Source organism: Dipodomys merriami, unplaced genomic scaffold (genome assembly GCF_024711535.1).
Source record: "Dipodomys merriami isolate MVZ:Mamm:240054 unplaced genomic scaffold, mDipMer1.0.p SCAF_129, whole genome shotgun sequence".
Lineage (NCBI taxonomy): Eukaryota > Metazoa > Chordata > Mammalia > Rodentia > Heteromyidae > Dipodomys > Dipodomys merriami.
The window spans coordinates 3,215,792-3,243,361 of NW_027202593.1; the positions used below are offsets into that span (position 1 = coordinate 3,215,792).

Here is a 27,570-nt window from a genome sequence, read left to right on the forward strand (position 1 = left end):
TTACAAGGAGGCCTTGGCCTCGCTTCACAGTCTGTTCTGACAAGAGGTGGAGAACTGGAGGGGCTCTGCTCCAAGCTCATTGCATCTACCAGTGGCACGTGTCGCCTTCTGGTAGCCTGTGTTTTAGTTGTCATGTGTTTTAGTGACTTTACACTATCTTTTGCTATTAAAAATAAACATTTGCTGTGTTTGCTGCTACAGGGCTGAAGTGCTCGAAGGGGAACACACACCAGCCTCCCGGGACAGGCCCGCGCCCTGGGCAAGGCCCCGACAAGCCTGGCTGCGCCCCCAGCGCTCAGACTCTCCTTGGGAACATCTTTGTGCGTCTCTCCTGGCAGGGGCCACCTCACTGAAGTATTTTCATACTCTCTTCTGGTCTGGCAATTGGAATAGCCAGAGGAAGGGAAAAGGAAAACACCAGACCCACAGTCTTCAGCAAGATTTCATTCTCAGTCTGGGGGTCTGTGCGGCAGCAGAGCTGCGGACCACAGAGCCAGCGAGGCGGGCGCTCGCTCAGAGCCGTCGACAGAAAGCCAGACTCCACGCATTAAAATATTAAGAATACATTTGAGGGAAATCCCCTTTGCTTACAAGGCTCGCCGCACACACTCTGCATATTTTGTAACTGGGCTGTCCTCTCAAAGCAAAGCCTGGTGAGGAGGCAGCGTTCCGCGGCCCCTTGTGAGTGTACCCCGCGGTTCTGCGGTTCGAAGCTCCTCTTCGGACCGGTCTCCACCTGGGCTCCAGTGGCAGGTGTGTGGAGGAGCCGGCCAGGGCTGCGGCCTCACCAGGCGGCGGGCGGGAGCAGCAGGGCTGAGGCCAGCACCGCCCAGGACGACACGGACCCCGTGTGCAGCGTCGACTGTGCACTCGTGATTTTCCCCCCTGAGGCAGAGAGAGAAGAACCGATGCTCAGGCCTTAAAGACCAACACGCCTGGGCTTGGCCCTTGTCCTACCAGTTAATGATAGGGGTGCATAGCGCAACACTTAAAGTTTCTCCGTGAAACAGGAGAAGTGTGTCTCCTTGTGCTTGTTAGGAGGCTGAGATGATCTCATGGATAGCAGTGGCTCAGCCAAAGCAGACACTTAATAACTGTACTAATAATTAAAATGGCCACCCTGAGTGTTGGCGGCTCACGCCTATAGTCCTAGCTACTCAGGAGGCTGAGATCTGAGGATCTCAGTTCAGAGCCGGCTTGGGAAGGAAAGCCCGTGAGACTCTTATCTCCAAAAAGACAGAAGTGAAGGTGTGGCTACATTCAAGCCCCAGTACTGACACAAAACTAATGACCAACCAAGTTTATAATCTGCTTGGAAGTCAGTGAGCGTCAAGTCGTCTAGCAGTAGGATAACAGACAGGTAGGCATCAGCTGGTGCAATGCCAGTTTAAAGGCAATATTCCCAAAGCCAAGCGGGCCGGTACCGAGATGGGAAGGCCAGGTGGATCCCAGAGACGGGCATATCCTGATGAATACACCAGCCTCGAGCTAGAGATTCTGCAGTGGTGAGCAGCTGCCATGCTTGAATTCATGGGAGGAAGGGAGGAGAACCAGGAGAGACCCGTCGCGGCGTTCCCGAGCTCTGCGCTTGTTGCGCAGTTCTGATGCGACTTAGAGCGCCTTGCAGCGATCACAGCCATCAAGCGAGGCCTGCGAGGCCCAGCCTTACCTGAATATGAAGGCACTCTGATTTGGGAACTGGCCGTTCCGTCCCCTCCTTCGCTGGACGCCCGAACTTCAATGATGTAGACGCCCGCCTCCGGCAGGGGGACCACTGCCTGTGGCTTCTGGGTGACGATGACTTCGCTGTGGCTGTGGCCCTCCTGCCTGTAGATCACCTGCAAGGACAACGGAGCCGCTTTAACAGTGGCCGTCCAGGCGGCGGCTGTGGCCGTCCACCGGCAGCGCCCTTCCTCCCCAGCCCAGCGCACGGAGCTTAGCTACGTGAGCAAATGCCGTGCGCGTTTTTCGCGGCTGTCGGGGCACACGGGGGCTCTGGGCACAGAGAAGGTTAATTCCAGAGCAGGTGGTGCCGGAGCTAAGGCTTGAAAGACAGAGGGTTTGCCAGCTTGACAAGAATTCAGACGGAGCTGAGGGAGCTACGCCTACAAGAGCACATCCCGGGTTTGTGAGGGCGATGCGGGGCAGGTGGCAGCGAGGGAGCGGCCGGAGCGCTCTCTGCGGCCGGGTTCCCCCGTGAGCACTGTCCCGGGAGGGCCTGAGTGTGAAAGGAGGAAAGGGAAAAGCCGCTGAGTGTATTAACAACACATCCTTTGCCATATAGGAAATGGCTGGAGAGTTGAGCTGTGTTCAGTTGTGGCTTCCGTGGTGGTTTGCGTTGTGGGGAGCTGGCCTCTGGGTAGCAGCAGGTGGCTAAGTGAACGCTTTCTTGTCACCTCTGTGTGGTGGCAGACGTGAGCTCACCTATGTGCATGGCAAACACCAACGCCAACCAAGACTCACGACGGCCCAGTTTCTACCAGGAAGCTAAGCAATAAGTGAATTTAGAGAATTCACGCAGGAGCCTGGGGCCTGGTGGGGGTGAGGATTCGTGAGGGTTAGTGAGGATCCGTGTTCCATGCTGCCTAGCTGCCTCCCTGGGCTGCTCTCCTGCTCTTGCTGGTGTCACTTTGAACGGCACAGAACGGTCAAGTAGCAGCACCTGACGTGCTTCCTTTCATGTGCATGCTCTTTGTAAGTATTGCTGTTACTAAAATATGACTTGTGTGCACAGTGGAAATAGCAATGGCGTGGTCATCACACAGACCTGGATTCAAAACCATTTCTTATAAAGAAAGCCAGAGAAGCAAAATCAATATTCTACACCTTTCTGCTGAACAAATTTGGGCAAATCGTTAACTTTCCTCAAACTGAATTCACTCTCTTGTTTGGTTGAAATAATGTCACCTGTTTCATGGTGGTACAAGGAGAAAGACCTGATGCTGGATGAGAGAAAGTGTGGGGTTGGTGGAAAGCAGCTTGACGAATCTCAAAGGATGGACTGATGGGCAGACAGACAGAAGACAAACACTCTGCCACCACCTCCCTACTTGCTATCTATCAATCTATCTGTCTATCTGTCTGTCTGTCTATCTATCTATCTATCTACCCACATTCCTATCTCTATCTACTTTGTGGAAATTGTGTTCAAAGTAACAAGAAACTAAAGTTTAGAGAAGCAGTATTTTCATATACTGAAGCCTAGCTGTCTTGGTTCTCTTTGCATGTAGTAATATATTCCCTTCATCTTCCATGGGTTTAAACTTACTTGGGGTCTTTGCAGGAAAATGACTTCACGAAAGCACAGCATGATCTGAAATCCTCTTTCCTGAATCCCTTTGGGAGGATACCACAGCTTTGATGGAAACGCAAGATGGTAAAGGAGTATTACTATTTACTGGGCGTCGGGCACCTGCACCAGATCCACCGGAGAACGCCACGCGTGCTCTCCCCCCAGGCCCTTCACTGCCAGACACACAGCAGAGCGCGCAGTGCGACGCGTGTGGTGTGGGCTCACGTGTGGTGCTGGGGCAGTGCAGAGTACTCCTCAAGTCGGGAATCGGAAACGGTTTCTGGAGGATGCTTATAGCAGTTTCTTTATGCTTCATAACTGACAGTTCTATCAGGATTTATGCTTCTGAGTTTGACTAGCTCTGTGATGAATTAGAATTTGATCATCTACATGAGACAATTAGACATGAGATTTATGAACACGGGAAAGGATGTAAATTGGCGAGGATTGGCAGGGGAGCGACTGTGGTAGAGGGCACTGTTGTTAGGGTTTCATAAATTACAATTTTTATGACAAAGGAAAACGCAGCCAGCAATGCATATCTAATGTTGCTGTAAAATCCAGAGTTGAAGAAAAATTTATGGATCAGTTGAGATTTGGGGACAAAAGGCAGAGGCAATGGAAAAAAATCAGTTAATGGTCGCAAAAGGAATTTGTGATTAAACGTGATCTTTACCAATGGTCTGTAAGGCTCCATGCTAGCTGCTGCAAGAGGTGTGCTCAGGGCAAAGTTACACTAAATTAATGGTTTTAGAGAACTTTGGCCCATTTTAAGATCCCAGTTTAGAAAAGACAAGTGTGAAGAAGTCGAAGGCGTTATCAAGACACGCTAAGAATAGTTATGGACAGCAAGGAGGCAAGGGAGTTCTTTGAGAATCTGGACGTTGATAGATCACCAGTTTCCATGACAGCTGTATTTATGCAGAAAGGAAATGGTCTAATGTTAAGACTGCTCTCAAATTATACTGAAAAAACCAGAGAGTACTGGATTTTCCAAAAATAAAATCCTAAACAATTCAGTGCTTTCTGCAGTTCCCCGAGGCTCAATCTGGACATGAATGCTCTGTGTGTGGTACAGTAACAGACTATGGAGGGAATGTGCCAAAAACAGAAGAAGTTTTTTGCCAGTGATGTCTGTCAGTATAAACATAAAAAGGGTGGACCGTGTTGAAGTGAAGGCCTTCCCCTCCCTGTCCCCTCCCCACACCTCCCCCCCCAGCACCTCCGATGTATGGATGTGTAAGAACTTTGTCTCCCTCATACATACTTGACATATGGGTCATTTTTGTTTTTTAAAGGAATTTTACTGTGAAAAATATTAGGCATAATCGAATGCAGATGGTATAAGGAGTGGCATGGAGCCATTACTCAATGAGACCAGCATCCAGCAGTTTCTTTAAATTAGTGAGACACAGGAAGAGGCTGTGTTTCATGTTGGGGATGAATAGAAGATGAAAGAGGCGTATAAAGACGTAAATCAGAGAGAGTGGGTGTGGACTGACAGCTCCCTGGGGGATGGTGGGATCCAAGGCCGGGCTGGGAAGCACGGCGTCTGTCTGTCCCAGGACAGACAGGAATCTGCATCTCATGCCTCCTGCATATCCCATAATCCTATACAGCCCACGCATCCCATCCGTCACCTACCTTCCGTATACCTCATATATCCCTTCTATCCCACACAACCCCTATACCTGATACATTTCATATATTCCATATAACCATGTATCCCATAATCCCCGGTATCCCGTATACCTCACAGGGCCCTTATGCCCCATATATCCTACACACCTCCTGTATCCACGCAGCCCATAGATGGCCTAGACCCCCACCCCATACAGATCGTGTGTCTGTGAGGCCAGGGCTGCTGGTGAACGGCCGCAGATGGCGGCTGTCTGCAATGATGGTTCCTAGGGTACTCGGTACAGGTTGGGCTCCGGCTGGGGCTGACAGGTGCGGCGTGGAGGTGGGACTGGAAAGGGGGTGGGCGACTAAGTCCGGGAAGGGATGTTCTGTCGATGTGGACTAGAAGCACTGTTTTCTTGGTTGACAGCCTGAAGCCCTTGTCCTGAATTCTTGGTGACAGATGGTGCCTTTCTGTGTGGGAGGGAGTGTGCTCTGGTAGGGAGTGGACATTAGCTCCAGTGAAATCATAGCCTCGGGCATCTACTGCCTATTTTCCTTTCCACTTGAGGAAAGCAGCTGTGTGTCTAGGAAACGTGAGGTGAGGATAACGTGGCTATTTATCTTGTTGGTAACTGGGTTCACAGGCAAGGGAAGCCCCCATGCTCAGGACTGCTGAGAACTGCGGCTCACTCTGGGTGGACAGAGGGGGCGGCTGTGAGCGGAGGGCGGGGCCTGGCCGGGGTCGCGCCCAGCGCGCAGCCTCTGGTCCGCTCTCCTCTGGCAGGTTCTGGCATCTTGCGCTGCCCTGTGCTTTCCCCTCGCTCTGCCCTGCCCATCCCATCTGGGAGACCGTGTTATGCCTGAACGGTGGCAGGTTGGTTCCCGACCGGACAGACCACATCTCTGGCCCCTAACCACAGAGGAGCGGCTCTGTGGTCGAGGACAAATCAGAAGGACATGGCCTTTGGGGGAAGGGTAGGGAAGGATCTGGAAAATGACCCCCTGCCACCCCAATGGTCAAACTGAATGCCCCTGAGCTCCAGGACAGATGTGCGTGTCCGGGGGCTTGTGTGTGACTGGCTTACCCTCAGCGGGCAACAGGCAGTCTAAGTGTCGAGAACGCTTACCCTAAAATGTGTGTTCCATTTCTATCAGCTTCTGCTTTCGGCTCTCGAATGTAGCATGCTAGACCCCAGATACTGTTACTATCTCCCATGGTAGAAAAGCCACCTATGATGATGCGCGCAGTCTAAATATTGCCACAAAAACGTTTTCCAATCTACTGTAAATATCCAGCTAGTAATTTTGCTTGGAATTGAAGGCGGTAAACAGAAGCTGAAATTGTGGAACAAGAATCTGAAATTAAGCCAATTCAATAGGTGGACCATGTACTTTTAAACAGAGGCAAACCTGATTTCTAGCAGCAAGCTGGGCGGTGTTTTCCCCTGTGCAGGGCTGCTGTTAGCGCCGGGCCCAGTGGCTGGGAGGCTCAGAACTCTGCGGGGAGACAGACGGCCGTCTTTCTCCCTGACTTCCCTTCCCAGGCCCTGGCCTTGCAGCTGAAAACATGCATCTTTGTTAATGCCAAGTCCTTCTACGCATCTGCCTGTCCGGAGGGCTGCGGAGCCTGGGCCTGGCCCGTGTGGGTCTTTCTCCTCGAGGAGCATACCATATCCCTTCCTGGCCGTGGACCGGCAGCTGGGTTTGCCTGCCCTGGTCTCTGCCCGTGCCTGGGGGTGGGTGCTCATTCTATGACAGAGTAGCCCGCGCGAGATGTGAGCGTGGGAGTGGAGGAGGCACTGACCTTGTAACCTGTGACTTCGGACTCGTTGGCCAGCGGCCTGACGGGCTCCCAGCCCAGGGAGACCTGAGCGCCCTGCTGCTCCCACCGGAGGTCGCTCGGAGCTTGGCTGGGCGCTGCGGAGCAGAGAGCAGGAGTCAGAGGAGGAATCAAGATGCATTTCTTCATTTAAGGCCTTCTGGGGAGGGCGTGGCGGGGGCGCCGCCCAAGTCTCACCAGGGGGCTTGGCTCCAAGAGTGTCATTTTAATAGCTACTCCACTGAGCTTCTGAACTCAAATCGTTTTTATCTCCCTTCTGCGTCAGAAACCGCTTAGCCTTGTTTCAGGGGAAGATAACCTTTGTCCACCATGAATGCAAAGTTTTCATGACTGCTTTCGGAATTCAGATCTCAGCTTTGAACCAAGACGTGGGATCAAAACTCCTTCTTTGACCCCACCCTTCCAGAGCCCGGGATGGCTCTGAGGACCGTGTCCCCCTCTCTCCCCCACAGATCCCGCCAGGCTGAGGACCGTGCCCACCCCCCACCCCCGCTCACATGGACCCCGCCAGGCTGAGGACTGTGTCTCCCTCCCCCCCTCACACTCACAGACCCCGCCAGGCTGAGGACCGTGCCCCCCCCCTCACATGGACCCCGCGAGGCTGAGGACTGTGTCCCCGTCCAGGCTCACACTCACAGACCCCGCCAGGCTGAGGACCGTGTCCCCCCCCCAATCCGGGCCCGCCACTCACGGGACTTCTTGGTGACCACGCTCACTTGGCCGCTGGCGGGCCCGTAGCCTGCTCCGTTGTAGGCCCTCACGGTGATGTGGTACAGAGTGTTCCCTTCCAGCCCGGTCAGGACCACGAAGGACTCATTCCCCCGGGTCTTGACCGTCTCTGCGGTGCCCTCCTCCTCCGTGTCTTTCCAGTAGCCAACCTGCCAACGTGTCAGATAGGACGCGAGTTCAGGACAAAGGTCCCGGTGAAGGTGCCGGAGGCCGGCCCTGGGAAGAGATCACCCCGGTGCCCCCTTCCCCACATCAGCACCCCAAGGGCCAGGCGGGGTGCTGGGACTGTGCGTGCGGGAGTCAATGAAAGGAGTTGGGCAGGACAGCGCCACTTCCGCCATGGAGCTTGGGAAGGGAATTTTCTAAGCAAGAACCCGAGGGGTAACCCCTCAGGAAGGTGAATCACGACCTTCATGCCGGGACGTGGGTGAGATTCAGAGAAACAGCGATGTTAAGACATGGGTGGGGGGAAGCTCCACCTCCCCTTCCCTCCCTTCGTCCCTTCCCTTTCCCTCTTTCCTTTTCCTGATCATTTTCTGAGTGCCCATCCTCTCTCCTCCTCTCCCCTCCTCCCCCTCCCCCTCCCCTCCTCTCTGCCTCAGTTTTCCTCCCTGTGTGTGGGGAGTGGAGCTGCCCCTGCCCTTCCTGCTGGCCAGCCGGGGCAGGGGGGTGTTTGCTTCTTCCTGGCGTGGGGTGCTGGGGTGGTCGCGGTCGCAGGGCGTGGGGGGCAGGAGCCGGCCCTGGGGCTGCACCCCTCCTCTGGGCAGGGACTCGCTCCTCACCAGCCCTCAGCCCCGTCAGTCTCACTCGCAGTGGTTTTGCAAACCGCTTAATGTATGTCATAAACAGGGTTGCTGAAACTCCAGTAATTCCATCCTTTCCCACCGAACCCTGCCCAGAAGGCCTTTACCGAGCCTGACTCGTAGGAAAGGAGCCTAATAAAGTGGTCAAATCCTATTTTTTAACCCCATTTCCTCACCAAATTGAAAGCACATTATAGCTGAATGACTGAACTTCAGAAAATTGCTTTTGAAAGCTCGGAAGCGAGGAGCCTGGAATCCTATCTTTTCTCTGCTGCTGGCCCCATTATTTCTTGTTTCGAGAGCTAGCTCATCTTGCTTGGTCTTGAGCATATTTTTTTAGCCAAAAAAAAAAAATCTAGGTTCTTTTCAAGCTGCAGAATTGACTGAGAAGTTGGGTGAACGAATGCTAGCTTTCCTTGCTAGTGCTGTATCTGCCTTCCTTGTCTCTCCAGTAGCCACTGGCTGCATCACAGGATTTCAAATACAATTATGGTCGGAAAGAACTGGGTTGGGTTGAATAACAGATGACAAAGTTTGCTGCTAATACAGACCGGTATGAATTCTGGACTGCCAGATATTGACTATTGGATGTTTTGATGAACCGCCATAATACGCATAATACGAACTATCCCAAGGAAACTATAAAATGTCCGTTAAGTAACTCACTGTGGAGACAGACTTCTCCCTGTGCCACCTGAATGGAGGTTGAGCCCTAGAGAGAAATCTAGAGCTCTTATTTTTCCTAGAGCGTATCTTTAGGAACGGGGTCGGGGTGGCTCGGGGCGGGTCGCGGACGGGGCACTGGGAGGGCTGAAGCGGAGGAGTGACAGACGCTGTGCCAGCTGCGGTCCCCAGGGACCAGCCCATAGAGGTGCAGCCAGGGCTGTGATTCTTTGCCAAGGACAAAGCCAGCAGGAGAGCGGAGGGAGGGGGTGTGGTGGGTGTGGCGTGGAGGGGAGCAGGGGCAGGACACACCAAGGGAAGCCCAGAGGGAGAGCTGGTGGCTGGGAAGCAGGCCGAGTTCCAGAAGGCTCTGAAGTAGGAGTCGGGGTGGAGGAGCCACTGTCAGACTTGTGTTTTGGGAAGATGCAGCAGGGGAAGGCTGCTTTCTGGGGCGCTGTGGGCTCAGCCGCACTGTGGCTGTGCTGGGCTGCCTGTGGAATAAACTCCCTTCTCAAGTCCGCACCGTGGTACAAGTCTCCACGCCGCGAGATCTCTGCATCTCCCCAGCGCCAGTGTCCTGCACCGGCCTCTCCTCACACAGCCTGCGAGGAAACGGCCCCAAATCCAGTCCCGCTCCTCGGCCTCTCCTCCTCCTCCAGTTTCAGCGTCACTGAGAATCCTCCGCGACCATTTCCCCAAGGAGACCTTCCCCTCCTCAGCTGCGTCCGCTGGCTGCCGTTTATCACGATGATTACTACTTGTAATTACGAGTGCGTGAAATTACCCTCATTCCTCTGTTGATGCTCTCCTTTAAGATGGTACACAGATGATAATTGGTCCTACTGGATGTGAAGAACTGATGGCAACGAGGTGGCACAGTGTCTCCAATCAGGAGAGGCTGCTGGGCTGGACCTGGGAACCCCCAGAGGTTCTGGACAGGGCCTGGGGGGCGGGGGGACCCCCAGAGGTGCTGGACAGGGCCTGGGGGGGCGGGGGGACCCTCAGAGGTGCTGGACAGGGCCTGGAGGTGGGTGCGGCACCCAGAAGTATTGCCATCATGAATGTTTTGAACATGGAACCAAATGACTTGGGGGAAAGCTTAGCTATGGGGGACAAACAGGGTGCTTTCGGGTTTTAAAATTCCTTGAAAGTGTGTGAAATTGGTCCGTCCTTCAGGATGGAGGCGTCCCTGGGGGTGAGGTGTTCCTTCTTTGACCTTTTAACTCTGCATTTTCTTGTTTCTTTTTACTCTGCATTTGCTGATGCTTTTACTTCCAAGTTTTCTATCTTCTTTGAGGACACCTATTTATGGGCCAAAATCTGTCTGTCCTTTGCATCCACCATCTTTTCACCTTCGAACTTAAGCATTTTCTTACTCACTTACGTTTCCTTCCAGGTCATTTCTCAGGTTTAAGTATTTGGCCATACCAGGTGTGCCCAGGCGTCTTATGGCTTCCAATAGGTATGTTTTATCTTGGTGACTGTGTTCCTAATGATCTCACCCCCCCCACCCCCCCCCCCACCCCCGTATCTAGAAATGTTCTTGAAACTGTGTGGAGAGTTAGAAGGATTTCTTTAGCAAGTGTCTTCTTATCTGTAGAATAAGCTTGTAGGAGGACAGGGATGCAGCTCTTTCTGCTTGGGCTGAGTGGTGGAGAGGAGTTCCTCACCCCAGCCCAGGGCTGTGCTCTGGGGCTGACCCAGGGGAGGGCCGGCTGCCCGTACAGGCTTCCAGAAAACAGACAGAAGCCTGGGCCCGGCTGGGTGCAGTTTGTTTCGCTGAAGCAAAGATAAAGAAGGAAGAGGCCAGAGGCTATTTCCCTGCTTGCTTGAACCTAGAAAATGGGATTTTGCAGCTGGGTCATTGCACAGAGATGAAAGGGAAGGAAACAGAGCGCGCTGTAAGGATTTAGTTCCCTCGGCTAGCTGTGTCTGCGGGACCTTGGGCTCTCAGGGGAATTTACATGTATGTGGCCACCTGATGCACTGCCAGCCCTAACGTGGAACTGGCAATTGGTGGGATCGGAGGCTAGAGCCTACTGTCCTGCCCAGTCCTTCACCGGCAGGTGCCCCGTGAAACGTGACCGACTTTCCCTGTTCCTCCTTGGAGAGGGGGGGCAGGGGGAGGGAAGGGGGGGTGCCCTTCCCGGCTGGAGGCTGGCGGAGGCCCGGATTGTTGGATCTGGTCGGTCTGCAGGTTCCTAATCTCCTGGGTTTAGCTGTGGGTCGAGTTATTAAATTGACTATTCACAATCAATGCTCTGTGATGTGATGGCTGGTAAGGTTGCAGGCTGATTCCTTGCTTTGTGCCCAGAAGCAATTTTGTCATAAAGGAAGGACACAATTTAATGAATCAAATCAAATAAATAATGCTTAAACTTCTGAATATTTATGAGGCAATCCAATAATGATTAGAAGATATGAAATGAAGGTTAGAATACAACAGACCATAATAATGAATACCATTTACTGAATAAATTTATATTTATATTTGAGAATGTTAATTTCTAAAAAAGATGATTTCTACAAATATAATTTTGTTTTAAATGCGTTTAGTTTAGTAAGAATCTTTAACGCATTAACTTCCTTCACATTCCTAAGCATTCTAAATGAACACGTTGATTAAGAAAATTCTGGAATCATTTGATTCCAACTGATGTAATATCAAGTGTTTGTGCGATGACCTGTGACCCTGTCTACTAACACATGTTAATTAAAAGAATAAAAGTAAATACTTTCAGGAAAATCATAATCTTGGGATGAACTTAATTATATTAGGTAATGCTAGAGACTAAGCGTTCTGGAGACCACGGACCTAATAGATTAATTAGAAAAGGACGGAAGCTGAAAACCATAGACCTATCGATCTGAAGATGGTTGAAGTCAAAAGAAGAACACAGTAAGGGTAGAAGTGGTCCCTCAAACCAGAAAAGCAAGATCATAAAGCCAGCGCTGCTTCCTTGGGAAGACTCAACATTTATAACTGTCTTTTAATCAAAGTGATCTGGTGATTGAAAGAGACAGTGGGATGGTGGGAGGAGGGGGGTGAAGAGAGGGAGGGAAGGAGAATACAAACTATTGATACAAAAACGCCCAGTACAGATCTGAGGGACAGTAAAGAAATACTGGTAGGAATCTGGATGAGTGAATCTGTCCAGAGGAGAAAGCAGAAATCTGGGAAACATTCAAAAGCAGGGCAGAGTTCCCTGAGAAGTTCAAACTAGAGCAGGGAAGAGTTGTATTTGCGGCTATTTTGTTGGAATTCCTCTATAAACGCCCTCTTCTTTGTGGTAGAGAAAGTTGGAAGTTGCTGTGTCCGGTGGACTGGAAAAGGAAGGTTCACGTGGTAGAGTGTAAGGCCCTGAGTTCAAATCCTAGTACTTTCCCCTCCTCCCCAGAGAACATATTCCCAACCTACGTACACCTAGCACGCTATTTTTTCTAAGTTTATATTTTAGGAATTAAAAATTATGTTTGATGAAATGATGTGGCTGCTGAGGGAGACTGAGTGGAGTTGTCCATAAATGGACAATTAGGTAAGACAGACAAACAGCCCCTCATGTCGACTCCACTTCATAATACAAAGTTAGAGAGAAACGTTAATTAGAAACAGAGATGATTGTCGTTCTGTGCCTCCCAAAGTAAAGTTCAACACCTACACTAACAGAGATCAAGACGTAGAAAGCGAAGCTCTCCATTGACGGTGAACTCGGGGCTTCGGGGGGAGGTGGACGGTGCTCTGGGCACCCCTTCCCGTGACACAGGGACCCCAGATGCCTCCTCCGTGAGTGTGAGCGAGGGGAGCCTGCAACGTGGCTCAGGAGAAGCCGTGGGCTACGTGTGCACAGAACAGTAGGAATAGACCCGCTGAATGTGGGCGGAAAATGTAAGACGCGACACCTCCCTCCCTGTGACCCTTCCACTCTGCGGCCAAGGCCTCCGGTGTGAGGGCAGAGGGCGCGTGCGGACGCTGGGAGCCCAGGCCTCGCCAGGCTCTGTCTCTTACATGCGGCTGTGGCTGTCCGGTATGAACTCTGCAGCCAGTGGCCGGGCAGTGTGGGGATGTATGCACTTTCATCTGTGGATTTTTTTGAAGCCTTACCTTTCGGCAATCACCTCCTCACTGAGAAGTAGGCAACTGGCCAACGGTAATCTGTGCTTGAGGCACGGTGGTGCTTTCCCTAGAGGTGCGCAGCTACATCATGAGCCATCTCCTTTCCCGGTGCAAGAAGCCGGCTTTGGTCTGTGTCTGCTCTGTCACAGACACATTGCCAGATCAAAATGTAAACCCAGACTTCCTCAGGAAGAACTGGTTGCAAATGGGTTGTCCTACAAAAATGTCCACTAAAATAATACTAAAATAATCAAGCATTTGTTGCCATTTGCAAGTTTACTTTTGCATAAATGTACACTATGAGTTGAGGGGAAGAGGTGGGTGGCTGCCGAGCCCACAGGGGTCTGGGACAAAGGATAAGAAAACACCTCCTTTTGATAAGGTCCATTTTATGTGGCCATATGCACATAGCTATTGAGCCATCGTGATCCTCTCCTAAGAACATCCTGCTTTGTTCTCAGTGTGGGAATGCTCAGAGTGCTGTTTAACTAATCATATCCAAGTGTAATTATTTGTCTTTTACAATCCATTGGATTAATTTGTAGATTTATAGACATATTCTAGTTCCAAGAAATGGAAACAAGAGGCTTGTTAAAATTGTATTGTTTGCAGTTCTTTCTTTTGTTTTCTCCTTTGGTTTATGCCCTGTTGTCACTGTTTAGGTTTCAGCACCCTTTGTCTTGTATATAATTTTATCTGGTTTGGGGAAGGGAAGGGGAGTTACAGAAATGGAGGGACGACCCCTCTGTACATCACCTTTACAATAAAATTTAAATTAAAAAATACCTCCTTAAAAGTGACACAGTGAGTTCTTTTTGAGACAAAACAATCTACTCAGCTGAATATTCTTAAAAAATAAAGGGCATCAGTTCCAAAATGTTAGTAGAGAAGCTTGAAAACATTTCTTCCATGAATCTAGCATAATATGAACTATTATAAAAGACTGCTAAAGAACTTTGGAATCACTTTGGGACCATGAAAACTGTGTTTGTATCCTTGATTTTTTTTTTAAGTGAACTTACTGATGCTTTTTAAAACTTTAGCTATACTGAAGGTAAAATAAGATCAAGCTCTGTGACCATTAAAAAAAACCAGAATTACAGAAAAAGGAGTAATTAATTTGTTAATGAATTGTTTCACAGGGGAATGACTGAAATACTATATTTTTGACTTGCTGATTTTTGAAAATCCATGGCTTCAGTCTCATAGTTTATGAAAATAAACAAAGGAGATAGATTGAGAGAGAGAGAAAAAGAGAAAATCTGAGCATCTAAGTCAGAGTACACAGACTTTATAGAAAGAAGTAATAGAATTGTCATCTTATTTTTCCTCTTATGGTTTAGTTTTTTATATTCTTATGTTCATATAGTCATAATGAAGCATGAGACTCTAAAACATCTGCTACCCCACCATATGGGAAAGAAAAGCGTCTTTGTTTCAGCCTTTTAGTAACTGGCTTTATTTTAGCTGCATTTCCCTTTGAACTTGAATCTGACAATCCGTTTCCCCTTCCTGACAAACGCATCGAATGCAATCTGCCCAGCATGAGCTATGTATAGTCAGACGTGGCCAGCACCATTTGTTTTTGCCTCCTGCTCTAATGATTAGAGTCGGACCATAATGAGTGAGAGCAGCCATCTTGTCCCTTAAGAAATTTTCACCATAACTTATTTTATAAAACAAAATACAATTTGTGCCTTTTTGGTGCAATCCATAAGTAGAAATGGCCGTAGTGACATGTCTGAAATGAGGTCCTGAATCACACATCCACAGGAAGATTAGGAAAGAACACCAAGTCTCACACACTGCCCACAGAAACAGCAGCTAGGGCGCTGGTGCCCGTGGAAAATGGGTCAAACTCCCTTCTCCTTCCTTTTTCCTCTTCATAATAGACACAGAAGAGTTCACACTTGAAACAAGGGCACAACACTTGTCCCTGTGATAAAAAAATTGCACGGTTGCTTACTGTTTAAATGATTCCAACTACTAAGAAAGCAGAAGTACAGTTCATTCTCTTGCAAAACACAGACAAACAAAAAACAACCAGACTAACCCATAAGCACGGGAGGCTGCTCTGCACTCAGAACACAGCATGCCACATGCAGAAAAAGTGTTGAAAAGTTCTCCTTCCCATTTCTCTCAATCAGTGCAGGTATTTTGTTGATGGTTGTGAGGCAAATGGAAGGTATTTAAGGACAGAAGTGTTTGTTCACACAAAGAACCTGAGACCCTTGAGGACCCAGAGGCTGAGCAGTCCCGGGACCATTATGCAGTAAGAACTGCATTGTTCTGGTATTCTCTTTGCTTACACTAACTTCTCATAAACTGCCCCAGTGGTAGCCGCTGTGTTTGGGGAAAAGGATTAGGTTTTCCACGTCTGTCCTGTCTAGTGCTAGCACAGTGCCTGATGCTCAGCGACCACTCGATGAGGAGGAACGCCACCAAGGGATCCTCTCCCTGCATTAACTCCATTTCTCTCGTCGTCTTCCTGATCTGGGAAAATGGATGGAACGTGATGTGATCTGGCCTTCTCCTCTCCTTTCTGGCCAGACTGACATCGCTCTGAATCTAAATGCTCAGGAAAGCCCTTGCCTGCCCTGGAGAGTGGAGGGGCTGCTCTATGCATCCAGTATGGCCCAGTCACAGGATGCGGTCTCGCCGCAGGGTCATACGTTCGAGATGTAGCCCCGTAACCTGCATGGGGCCGTGACGGGGTGGGGCGGGGCCGTGGCGGGGCATGATGGAGCCGGGGCAGGGCCGTGGCGGGGCGTGATGGAGCCGGGGCAGGGCGGCAATCCCTCGGGGGTCATGCTTATCCGTGGAGCTCAGCTGCTCCGTAAATTGTGACACTGAGACTTTCAATCGCGCCACCTGTCCTCAGCTGGCAGCGCCATGCATCTCCATGTCAAGGCTTTCCACGGTGAGTGTCTGCAGCCTCAGCCTCTCTCTCAGCTCGTCAATACGTAGTGAAAGCTCTCTCGGGCTTGTTCAGGGAAAGTCGGCCCCGCGGCTCCAGTTCGGGGAACTGCGTGAGCAGTGGGCACATGGGTGATGTGCAGCCGGTCGGAAGGCTGCATAGCCGCACGCTAACGGAACTCCCGCCAGCCATCCAGTGCAGGTGCCAACGGAACAAAAAGACGTTTTCAACCCGGGAAGCATGGTAAGAGTTTAAGTCCTGTCCGAATCACCAGAGAGCCAGCCGATTTTCTCTTGGTGGAAGTTGAAACAGAGGAAAGGAAGAATTACAAATGAACGTGACGGTCCCTCCACTCCTCTCCAAATGTTTCTGTGAAATAGAAGGATCGATCCCAAGCTCGGCAGCCTCGCTCTCAGCCCAAGACCAGGCAGGGACCCAATGACAAAAGATGAACGCAGATGCAAAGCTCCTCAATAAAATTATAGCCAACAGAGTTTAGCAAGTAATAAACAAATCATACATTATGATCAAGCAGGTTTCATCCCAAGGATGCAAGGTTGGTTTAACATGTGTAAACCAATAAAGGTAATACATCACATCGACAGAGCCAAGAACAACCACCACAGGATCATCTCACCAGATGCAGAAAATGCCTTTGACAAAACCCAACATCCATTCGTGTTAAAAGCTCTGGAAAAGCTAGGAACAGAGACAATGCATCTCAAAATACTAAGCCTATACACGACAGGCTGACAGCCAACGTCATAACAGTGAAAAATTAACAGCAAAGAATGTCCATTCTCTGCACTCTTCTTCTATAGTTCTGGAATTCCTAGCTAAAGCAATGAGCAAGAAGGCAAGAAAAAGACACAAAAGGGATTCACGCAGGGAAAGAAGAAATCTATCCCTATTTGCAGAGGACATAATCTTGTATCTGGAGGACTCAAAAGCCTCTATCTCAAGCTCCTAATTATGATCGATAATTGGCATAGTAGCAGGATACAAACCCCAAACCAGTCAGTAGCCTTTCTGTATACCAACAAAGCACAAGCAGAGAGGGAAATCAGGGAAAAACCAAAAAACTCCATTCCCAATAGCCTCAAATAAAACCCCATTTGTTCACCAGTAAACATCCACCTAGAATTCCTGGCTTTGTGTCAGCCTAGTTCCGTCTCTTTTAAGAAATCTTTGTGCGGTGCTCTGGCCGCTGCAGGGGAGCGGCCTGGCGTCCCCCAACCCGGAGCCAGATTCCAGAGGGAGGCGGTGGGGGGTCGCCAGGCCAGCGGGGAGCGTGGGCCGCGGCGGAAACCACTCCCCGATTTCCTACCTCGAATCCCTGTGGGCGCCCCAGGCTCTCCGCAAGGTGTCTCCAGGCCACCAGGATCTCTGACACCGACACACTGGTGGCTTGCACGTCTGTGGGGGCAGCGCTGGGCTCTGCGGAGGGAACACGGGGGAAAAGGCTCGGCTGTGACACACTGCACCCAAGTGAGGCACCTGTGACCCCGGGGAGGGGAGACTCCTTCCTGTCCTGTGACCCCCAGGTGTGAACTCCTTCCTGTCGTGACTCCCCCAGGTGTGAACTCCTTCCTGCCTGACCCAGGGGAGGGGAGACTCCTTCCTGTCCTCTGACCCCCAGGTGTGAACTCCTTCCTGCTTGACCCCCAGGTGTGAGCGTCTTCCTGTCCTGTGGCCCCCAGGTGTGAACGTCTTCCTGTCCTGTGGCCCCCAGGTGTGAACGTCTTCCTGTCCTGTGGCCCCCAGGTGTGAACGTCTTCCTGTCCTGTGGCCCCCAGGTGTGAGCGTCTTCCTGTCCTGTGGCCCCCAGGTGTGAACGTCTTCCTGTCCTGTGACTCCCAGGTGTGAGCGTGTGTCTCTCTTATTCTGGTGCAGAGGTTGGCAGTGTTTATGGAGAACACAAGATAGCAAGAATCTCTCTTTCCGTCTCTGAGTATGGCGGGGGTCTCATGGGCACCGGTGATGGTGGCTGGTCTGCAGGAGTTGTTATCTGTGGGTCACCTGGGACACTTACGGAGCAGCTACACAATCTGACTTGGATGGTCTTGTGCAGGAGCAAGAGAATGGACAGTGTGGCCAGGCTCAAGGACTTCTTCACTGCCTCTAAACCTGACCGCACGAGTGTATACCCGGACCGAAGGCCATGCGGACGCCTACTGTGAGTTGTCTCATTAAAAAGAAAAGTTTGGGTCAGGAGGAATGGCTCACGCCTCTGATCCTGGCTGCTTGGGAGGAGGTTTGAGGCCACCTTAGGCCTGAAGGTGCACAAGACTATTTTTAATCAAGGGCTGGTGGATGGTGCGCGCCTGCAATCCTGGCTACGGGAGCTGGGGAGGAGGCACCGTGGCGGGCAGGGAAGCGTGAGGCAGAGGCGTGACGTCCATGCCAGCCCTGCTTAGAAAAGCAAAGCAGTGGAGAAGCGGAGAGCGGCTCAGGTGGAGAGCACCTGCTCCCGCAGAGCGCCCCCTAGCCAGGGTGGGGCCGGAGTTCAATCCCCAGTACCTCCTGGATAGGTATTGCCACCTACTGCATCTTGGTCAAACGCGACCTCCCTTCTCTGCTTCTCCCGTCTGTAATATGGGAGTGATAAACATTTCTCAGTGCTCAAGGCTGGTGCTCTATCACTTGAGCCACAGCTCCACTTTGGCATTTTGGCACCTAATCGGAGGCAAGAGTCCCACAGACATTCCTGCCCTGGCTGGCTTTGAACCGCGATCCTCAGATCTCAGTCTCCTGAGTAGCTAGGATGACAGGCGTGAGCCACCATGCCCGGCTTCCCTTATAGCTTGTAGTTTTAATTGGAATTGTGCTATAGTTACATATAATATGCACATGTGCAAAGGAGTGCATTTATAATACTCTGTTTACTCCACGTAGGCACAAATGGAGTAAATTTCGTTTGATTTCTGATGTTCCGACCCCAAGGCTCTGTGTCCACGCGCCAGGAGTGAGCTGTGAATATTTAAAGGGCAGGCGCTGACTTTTACGACAGGTGCCGGCGAACAGGAATGTTTCTGAAGGCCCAGCTGGTGGGCTGTTTGTTTCTGTTTTCTGCTCGGGGTGGCCTTTCCCAGTCTTCCTGCACACACATCTGAGTGGCGTCTGTCAAGAAGTGTATTTTATTTCAGGTTGCACGCTCCATGAGCAACATAATATTTCTAGCTTTGACATGGCTGCGCGGTAACAAACACATGTGAGATGAATGGTAGAAGAAAGGCCGTGTAGTAGGTCAAACAGTTCTGTACGAAGTCTATTAAAAATTCTACCCCACAGAAACCGGAGAGACTTTAATACGAACCCCTTATCATTGGGGAAAGTTCAGATTAATCTGTTGAAATAATGATTGGGGGGTTTTGTCTTTTATTCCCTTTTGGATTTGGGAAATCATGTAGAGGGAGAGAATTTTAAAAAGATTGAATACCTTTTTTCCCAAGGTGTTATGACAGCCACGGGAAACATTGCAGACATTTCCCGAGATCTTTCCTCTCCCAGTGGAAGGCAGCTGAACACTCCATCTGGGTGCCTTTGTGTGTTATTAGTGGAAAAATACCAGCCAGGAGCAGCTGTCCTGTGCTGCAAATGAAGACTTTTTCAAAGCTATATATTTGTATCAGGCAATGATTTTCTTTTGGTAAAACCCTTCTACAATCACATGCTACAGTCATGTCAACTCGAAGAGCTTGGTTAATTCACGTTAATCTTCTCACCCCGGCCAATGTTAATTCCCATCACTAATGCGCTGTGAGTTCCCGTTCTGCGCCCTGTGCCCTGCGCCCTTTGAATGCGTTTTGCTCTCTCCTTTTGCTCGGTGGTTTCTCACCCTACGTTACTCGTGCGTTGACTCGATGTAAAACAACATGTGTTTCCTCCCAGGACAAGGAGGCCAGCTGACCAATCACAGCTTCTTTTCCATTGTAATTTTCTAGGCGTTTAAATGCTTGATTTTTGTGTGCACACAAAAGGAGCGTGGTGTGTTTGAGCGTGCGTGCGGACAGGGTGCGGTTTACGTGGTGGGGCCACGTGGTGCTGTCTGTCATTGCCTGGGTAGATGCGGGCCAGGCCTCGGCTTCTGCATTGCTGAAGCAATCACATCTCCCTCAAACAGGATGGGGTAACGATTCAGAACAGCCCATCCCCTCCCGACCCCTGTCCTGGTGCAGCCCCCTGCCTGCCCCCCTCTCAGTGCAGTGGTGGTGACGGTGGTGGTGCAGTGGTGGTGACGGTGTTGCTGATGGTGGTGGTGATGGTGGTGGTGCAGTGGTGGTGACGGTGTTGCTGACGGTGTTGGTAATGGTGGTGGTGCAGTGGTGGTGACGGTGTTGCTGACAGCGGTGGTGATGGTGGTGGTGATGGTGGTGGTGCAGTGGTGGTGATGGTGTTGGTGCAGCGGTGGTGATGGTGTTGCTGACGGTGGTGGTGCAGTGGTGGTACAGTGGTGGTGACGGTGGTGGTGCAGTGGTGGTGACGGTGTTGGTGACGGTAATGGTGATGGTGTTGGTGACAGTGGTGGTGCAGCGATGGTGATGGTGTTGGTACAGTGGTAGTACAATGGTAGTGCAGTGTTGGTGATGGTGTTGGTGACAGTGTTGGTGATGGTGTTGGTTATGGTGGTGGTACAGTGGTGGTACAGTGTTGCTGACGGTGGTGGTGACAGTGGTAGTGCAGTATTGGTGATGGTGGTGGTGCAGTAGTGGTGATGGTGTTGGTGACAGTGTTGCTGACAGTGGTGGTGACAGTGGTGGTGATGGTACAGATGGTACAGTGGTGGTGACAGTGTTGGTGATGGTGTTGGTGCCGTGTTGGTGACGGTGTTGGTGATGGTGGTGGTGACGGTGTTGGTGATGGTGGTGGTGACAGTGGTGGTGACGGTGTTGGTGACAGTGTTGGTGATGGTGGTGGTGACAGTGTTGCTGACGGTGTTGGTGACAGTGTTGGTGATGGTGGTAGTACAGTGGTGGTGACAGTGTTGCTGACGGTGGTGGTGACAGTGTTGGTGATGGTGGTGGTACAGTGTTGCTGACGGTGGTGGTTACAGTGTTGGTGATGGTGGTGGTGACAGTGTTGCTGACGGTGGTGGTGACAGTGTTGCTGATGGTGGTGATGGTGTTGGTGATGGTGGTGGTGCAGTGGTGATGATGGTGTTGGTGAAAGTGTTGGTGATGGTGGTGGTACAGTGTTGCTGATGGTGTTGGTGACAGTGTTGGTGATGGTGGTAGTACAGTGGTGGTGACAGTGTTGCTGACGGTGGTGGTGGCGGTGTTGGTGATGGTGGTGGTACAGTGGTGGTGATGGTATTGGTGACAGTGTTGGTGATGGTGGTAGTACAGTGGTGGTGACAGTTTGCTGATGGTGGTGGTGACAGTGTTGGTGATGGTGGTGGTACAGTGTTGCTGACGGTGTTGGTGACAGTGTTGGTGATGGTGGTGGTGCAGTGGTGGTGGCTGCTGTCTGCCGTGGGAAGAAGCAGAGCAGCGGCGCTAGTGTCTTCCTTGGCCCCGTGGTGGGCTGGGTTGGTAGAAGAACAGCACGCAGGTAGCCCATGTGTTAATCCAGGCTGCACCGCAGCCCCAGCAGGGGAGGGGGGGCCCACACCACCAGGAGCAGCAGGACCTGGTGAGTTCATCAGAGGTCGTGATTGTTTCAAAGAACAGGTTGATCTTGCCATGGCCACTTCTCATCAAGAGCACCACGTCTCCGCGTGTCTAAAGAGGTGCTTGCTGCCTGCGCCTTTTTGTTCTGTAGCTCACGCTGAGGGGCGTGGCTCAAGGGGTGGCGTCTCTGCCAAGCCGGTGCCAGGCGTGAGTTTGAACCCTGGGTCCAGAGAGCAGAAGGCTGACTGCTATCGTCGTCACTTGGGACACCTGTTGAAAGGGCGGCTTGGCGTGAGAGCAGACGGACGAGCTTCAGGCCTCCTCAGACCCAGCGCGAGCCACCGCGGACCCGCAGCGCCCCGCTCCGCGCTGGCCTGTGCCGAGCAGAGGCGATTTAACAATGCTAGCACGTGACTCACGTCACCCGTAAACTTCCAAGCCTGGAAATTTCATTAATGAGAAATGCCAAATACGCATTTGGATTTCATTGTCAGAACAAAGGCAGACTCCACCCCAGCTTAATTTGCCTGGGATCTTCTCATATGTTTGTTGCCAAAAATAAGTGAAGTGTTCCTGGGGAACTGGCTACAGCAACAACCTCCATGTCTTTGAAAGGAAGTAACACACATTTCCTTTCTAGCTTGAAAGAGAAACTCCAAAGGCAAGCCATTTCAAGTTTAAGGGAACATGGCCCATACAAAGCAACACCTCATGGTCGCTGCTGTGATTTAACTTCAAAGCAAAGGCCGGCGAGGAGCTCACAAAGCTGCATTTCTCCACCAGCTCTACCATTGTTCTAGAATATACTCGGCCACCCCCCTCAGCGCAGTGCACGGGGCCTGTGAGCCGGGGACTCGGGAACTAGAGGAAGCAATTTTAAAGCAAGAGGAGCTTCCTTCCTGAATAGAACACGCGGTTCAGAACAGCTCTTTGGTGTGACAAAATGACGGAAACGGTCACTACCACCCGGGCTCAGCCCTGGTGACACGGAGGCCCCGGCGCTGGGGCCTGTCCTGACGGTGTGTCTGCACCTGTGACTCCGCCTCAGGAGACTCATGGTTCCAGAAAGTACATCGGGGTTCGAGAGTCTGACCACACGTGTGTCTTAAGCGTCAAATGAGAAGCTGATCTGAGACCTGAGATGTGAAGTGAATATCTGATTCCTCACCACCGCCACTCCGTTCTTTACTTTCTTGCCAATTATTATTATCATTTGTTGTTGTTTTACCTTTCAGTTTTGGAGTTTGAACTCAGGGCCTTGAGGTTGCTTGGCAGGTGCTCTACTGCTGGGCCACACCCCTGGGCCTGTGTTTTTGAGCTAGGGTCTGGCGTCTCGCCCAGGCATTCACCCAGACTGTGATCCTCCCATTTCAGGCTTCCGTGACTCTGGGATGACAGGCGGGCCCTGCTGAGCCCACCTCCCTCTGTTGAGATGGTGTCTCTTGGATTGTCCTGCTGGGGTGGATCCGTTATGAGCCACGCACTCGGCTCTGGTTAAGCTGGGGTCGAGGCAACGGGGCTGGGACCTCCATCTTCCCACACAGCCAGGATTCCAGCCTGGTCCACTGTGCCCAGGTCACTGGGATTTCTGGCCACGGACATCCAGATCTCGCTCACTCCTGCCATTGTACCAGCCTCAGCTCTTGCTCCAAATCTGGCTTTACCAGAACTCCAGGCTTCAATAACCCACATCTTACATCAATCAAGCACGGCCTTGCTCTTGTGCGCTCGAAGGCACTTGCTCATCTCTGCCCATGAAGTACGCAGCACAGAAACAGTTCCTCTGAGCAATTCCAGCCACACAGCGGGCCTGAAAGAGCAGCAGGCTGGCGGATTCTGACCGCGGACCTCGGAGGGGCCAGGCTGGGTCCCCGCGGGGAAGACACACTCTGTGTGTCCCCTTGGGGATACGAGGCACTCCTTATTTTAGTCTTGAGGGACGGGTTGGAATTCCGCACAGGCGGAGAAGCTGACTGACTTCCTGCTTTCTCAGGAAAGCGCGTGTGCACGAAAGCTGGCGGGCAGCGGGGCCTGCTGCTCTCCGCCAGGCCGGGACTGGCCGTCCGGCCATCGGGCCTCCACAGAGAATGCTCTCGTGGCCCTGGCCAGTTAGAGAAGAATCAGGGACCACGGTGGTCACAAGCTGTAGTGAACTTTCCAGAACCTCTCCTTCTTGGGCTGTCCTGCAGGGGCAGTGGCGTGAAGGCCAGCAGAGAGCCTCGCGGTCCACTCATGTCTCCAAGGGTGCGGCACGGCCTGCTGGCGTCCACTGTGCACAGCACCGTGCGCTCTTGGACCCAGAGGCTCCGGATGGCTGTGCAGGGCGGGCGGGTCCGCCGCTGGGAAGGCCGGGAGGGGTCTGCGTGCGCGAATGTGTGGAAGAACGCTGCCAGCCCAGGGCTGAGCTCAACCCAGTGCCACCGAGAGCGCTGCCCCTCCCCAGAACGGCGGGGTGGACGGGGCAGGCGTGGTGGACGGGGGGTGGACGGGGCAGGCGGGGTGGACGGGGGGGATGGGGCAGGCGTGGTGGACGGGGGGTGGACGGGGCAGGCGGGGTGGACGGGGGGATGGGGCGGGCGTGGTGGACGGGGGGGGGACGGGGTACGCGGGGAGGGGGGGCTGACCTCCTTCGGCCGAGCGGATGAGCACGGTGGGGCTGAAGGGCCCGTCGCCCCGGTTGTTGTAGACGCCCACCTTCACCTCGAAGGGCGTCCGCGGCGGCACGCTCTCGTCGCGGTAGACAAACTGCGCCGCCTCGGCCGAGGTCACCATCTTCTCCTTCCAGCCGCGCGTCCCGTTGGGGCGGAAGGCCACGATGTAGCCGAAGCCGGCCCCGTTCTGGAACTCCTCCGACACGGGCTGCGCACGCATGCGGGCCGGGGTCATGATGACCCCGGATGACCTCCCATGGATGACCAGCCTGTCCCCTCCCCTCCTGGGATGACCAGCCTCTATCCCCTCCCTCCCATAGATGACCAGCCTCTGTCCCCTCCCTCCCATGGATGACCAGCCTCTGTCCCCTCCCTCCCATGGATGACCAGCCTCTGTCCCCTCCCTCCCATGGATGACCGGCCTCTGTCCCCTCCCCTCCTGGGATGACCAGCCTCTGTCCCCTCCCTCCCATGGATGACCAGCCTCTGTCCCCTCCCTCCCATGGATGACCAGCCTCTGTCCCCTCCCTCCCATGGATGACCAGCCTCTATCCCCTCCCTCCCATGGATGACCAGCCTCTGTCCCCTCCCTCCCATGGATGACCAGCCTCTGTCCCCTCCCCTCCCATGGATGACCAGCCTGTCCCCTCCCTCCCATGGATGACCAGCCTCTGTCCCCTCCCCTCCTGGGATGACCGGCCTCTGTCCCCTCCCCTCCCCCTGGGATGACCAGCCTGTCCCCTCCCCTCCCCTTGGGATGACCAGTCTCTGTCCCCTCCCCTCCTGGGATGACCGGCCTCTGTCCCCTCCCCTCCTCCTGGGATGACCAGCCTCTGTCCCCTCCCTCCCATGGATGACCAGCCTCTGTCCCCTCCCCCTGGGATGACCAGCCTCTGTCCCCTCCCCTCCCCCTGGGATGACCAGCCTGTCCCCTCCCCTCCCCTTGGGATGACCAGCCTGTCCCCTCCCCTCCCCCTGGGATGACCAGCCTGTCCCCTCCCCCTGGGATGACCAGCCTCTGTCCCCTCCCCTCCCCCTGGGATGACCAGCCTGTCCCCTCCCCTCCCCTTGGGATGACCAGTCTCTGTCCCCTCCCCTCCTGGGATGACCGGCCTCTGTCCCCTCCCCTCCTCCTGGGATGACCAGCCTCTGTCCCTCCCCTCCCCCTGGGATGACCAGCCTGTCCCCTCCCCTCCCCCTGGGATGACCGGCCTCTGTCCCCTCCCCTCCCCCTGGGATGACCAGCCTGTCCCCTCCCCCTGGGATGACCAGCCTGTCCCCTCCCCCTGGGATGACCAGCCTCTGTCCCCTCCCCTCCTCCTGGGATGACCGGGCCCGCCCCCTCCCCTCCCCCACGCCCGCCGGGTCCTCACCTCCCAGGCGATGACCAGCTCGCGCCTCCGCCCGCTCCGCCCGCTCACGTTGGTCGGCGCCGTCTTCGGAACTGCAGACAGGAATGGACGGACGTGGTGTGAGCAGCGTCAGACCCTGCGATTCCTTACCGCATGGACCTGGGTGTGCTGCGACGGCCGATGCCCTGCGTCCACCGTCTGCGGGGACGCCCGGGGCCCGCGGGTGCCGGGGTCTCCATGTTGGTTCTCGGCATTGCCCCCTGCCCTGCGCCCCAGGACCCCCAGCATCACGCGGCCTGAACCCCCGTGTGGAGAACAGCAACGCCGCCCCGTGGGGAGCACACACAAGGCGCGGGTTCTCCACGCCGGTGCGCGGCGGTGCACAGGCACGCGAGCTGTCCCACGAGCGCAGCTGGCCATCACATCGGTGTCGTGGGAGCGTCCCCAACCCCAGCTGCAGCCGCGGCAGAGGGGAACGCTTCCCAGCGAAGCGCCGCGCAGCGGAAGAAACTATCAAAAGAAGCCGCTTGCCAGGCCCGGCTGCTTTAGCAATTGCCGGCTTCAGGGCTGTCTACGCTTTGCCAGCACGCAGGTTTTAAATGGTATTGATAGACTCATACACAATAAATCCACTCAGCATATCATTTGCTTGAGTGAAAGATGATTAATCACCAGTAAATATTCACACAGAATTTTATATACTAGGGAAAAAATGAAAACGGAATTTATATAGTTCTGGAAAAGAAAAATTAAAAAAAGAATTGTCTTTGTGCCAGGGAGGGGGAGAGAAAGTCCCGTGAAAATGTAACAAGCTCTGTCGAAACACGGCCGCTGCTCCTCAGACTTGGTTTTGGAACCCGGGGCTCTTTCTTTGCATGCGCTTCTGTCTGCGTCAGCAGGTGACCACTGCTAACATGGGATCAGTGGCTGCAGCTACCAACACTTTCCATCCACCGTCAGAACACATCAGACCAGTCAAGACATGTCACTACCTCGGCTGCATGGGATCAGGGAATCTGGGTCACCCAAGGATTCATGTGGAATTTAACTGAGGAAAATGGCACCAGAGCAGTTACCGTGCCAATGTTCTGATCTACAGGAAGGACCAGCGAATCTCTGGTGAACGGAGTTTCAACGTTCGTGGTCACAGGTGTCTGGAACTTAGGTGTTTCTAATGTCACTGAGTGTCACCAGTGTCCCCTGGAATCTGTCTGCCCCACTCACACACGCGGCTCAGCGCTCTGGCGTGGCCGTGTGCGCTGCCCCGGGCAGAGGCAGACAGACAGGCAGCACCGCTTTCCCCCGGCTTTCGTGCTCTGGCCTCTTTCTCGGGGTTTTAATGGACTGTGGGGCGTCCTGAGTGGGGGAACTCATGATAAAATGCAGACAGCAGCCACGGCGGAGGGCTGGCAGAAGTAGACCAAGTCTTCTACACGCAGCCTGGGAATCAGCTTAGCTGTCAATACGCTCTGGCTAAAGCGCTGTTCAACAGCCAAAACAGATTTATACTAGAGAAAGTTTACAGGGATTATCCATCCCAGACTGATTATTCATGTGTCAAAAGAGTATGTATTGAGAACCTCTGAATTAGGTAGCAGTCTTCATCTTTGTTGAAACACAATTAGCAATACACAAAGCTAGGCAGGGCCTTTCAGAGGAGAGGAGAGGAGAGCTGAGTCACCCACTGCTCCCGTTTCAGAATCTCCACCGCGGGCTGCGGCAGGAAGCCGACCAACGTGGTACGCTCTTCATTAATGAACACCTGCGCACGATGGAAACCCGGCTGGTTTTATGGATGAATGAAAATCCAACCAAGCAATTAATGCCCAATTTAAAATTCACACTCCTGAAACGCAGAAGAAACAGCGTAGGAGATAAGGAAAGCAGGCGGACTGGGTTCCCTGTGGATGAATATTTTGTAACATATTTAGGGTATTTTATCTTTTATTTTCTTGGGAACTTAATTTTTACATGAAA

General features: G+C 52.8%; 1 protein-coding gene across 1 annotated transcript in view; it reads right to left on the reverse strand.

Annotated features, from left to right (window-relative positions):
• Positions 1-304: 304 nt before the first annotated feature.
• Positions 305-27,570, reverse strand: part of LOC138824468 (contactin-5-like) — a 356,854-nt gene continuing 329,588 nt past the window's right edge. The window contains exons 19-25 of the mRNA XM_070018361.1: positions 25,615-25,685; positions 24,215-24,449; positions 17,309-17,418; positions 7,447-7,633; positions 6,720-6,832; positions 1,670-1,838; positions 305-885 (exon numbers count right to left, since the gene is read on the reverse strand). Coding sequence (XP_069874462.1) covers positions 785-885; positions 1,670-1,838; positions 6,720-6,832; positions 7,447-7,633; positions 17,309-17,418; positions 24,215-24,449; positions 25,615-25,685 — 986 coding nt within the window. The 3' untranslated portion in view covers positions 305-784. The remainder of the gene's footprint in view (positions 886-1,669; positions 1,839-6,719; positions 6,833-7,446; positions 7,634-17,308; positions 17,419-24,214; positions 24,450-25,614; positions 25,686-27,570) is intronic.